General features: G+C 49.5%; 1 protein-coding gene across 1 annotated transcript; it reads right to left on the bottom strand.

Annotated features, from left to right (window-relative positions):
* Positions 1-222: 222 nt before the first annotated feature.
* Positions 223-459, bottom strand: LOC102870855 (small integral membrane protein 1-like). The gene has a single exon (XM_006880236.1). The coding sequence runs from the start codon at positions 457-459 to the stop codon at positions 223-225; it is 237 nt and encodes a 78-aa protein (XP_006880298.1).
* Between the last annotated feature and the right edge of the window lie 553 nt (positions 460-1,012).

A 1,012-nucleotide genomic window follows, 5' to 3' on the forward strand; every position in this document is an offset into this window, starting at 1 on the left:
TCATGTCCCTGTCTGCTGGTGGGTTTTCTGTAGAGCCAGGGACCTTAGCAATATCCTGAGTGTCTGGTGCCGATGCCTATGTCCTTGTGCTGGGTGCATCTGCAGGCCTGTGCCCTTGGGTCCAAGTATATGCCGAGGTGTGCGTGTATAGGCGGAGGGCTGTGTAGATGGGGGTGTCCCTCCCAAACTCTGTCCACTCTGTGCCCTCAGCCCCACAGCCATCTATTTGCACTTGTGCACGTAGTATCCAGTGATGTAGCCCAGAGTGAAGATGGACCAGAAGATCGCCAGTCCACTCACTATCTTCACGACGATGCCCAATTTGCCCGTGCACAGCTTCCTGGAAAGCCTCCTGCAGCTCGAAGCCTCCTCAGTGTTGGACCCGGCCACCACCCTGACTTCGTCAAGGCTGCTGTCCTTCCACCGGATGTATTGGACTCCACTCTCAGGGCACTGCATGCTTCCTTTCACAGGTAATCCTGAACACAGCTGCTTAAAGGCACAGTGGCTCCTGATCTCGCGCCCTCCGTCCCGGCAGCTCCGTGCGCGTCTGGATGAGCCTCCTGGACATCATGCTTGGAAGCATGAATGGACAGCATGGGAAAGGAAAACCCTGGATGAGATGGACTGATGCAGTAACTGGGGCAATGGGGGTTGGTGTGCCAGAATTAGTGAGACTGGCTCTGGACAGGGCAGCGTTCAGAGCTGCTGTACATTAGGTTGCTATGTATCTCAGGCAACTCCATGACACATAACAACTACAACAGCAACAACAGTTTATATATTACTATATAAACTATGATGCACCATAAATAATCATAACTTATATAATTCCTTTAGAACTCTTGTCTAAAATTCCATCAAATCCCTATGCACATCCAAAAACTTCTCCAGTAGGGTAAAAAGGGAAGCCACTGACTGGGAAAAAGTATTCGGTAATAACACATCAGATAAGGGACTTATATCCAGAATTTATGAAATACTTGAGCACCACAACAAGATAAAGGTAAAT

This window comes from Elephantulus edwardii, unplaced genomic scaffold (assembly GCF_000299155.1).
Source record: "Elephantulus edwardii isolate Elephantulus edwardi_28Jun2011 unplaced genomic scaffold, EleEdw1.0 scaffold00007, whole genome shotgun sequence".
Classification (NCBI taxonomy): Eukaryota; Metazoa; Chordata; class Mammalia; order Macroscelidea; family Macroscelididae; genus Elephantulus; species Elephantulus edwardii.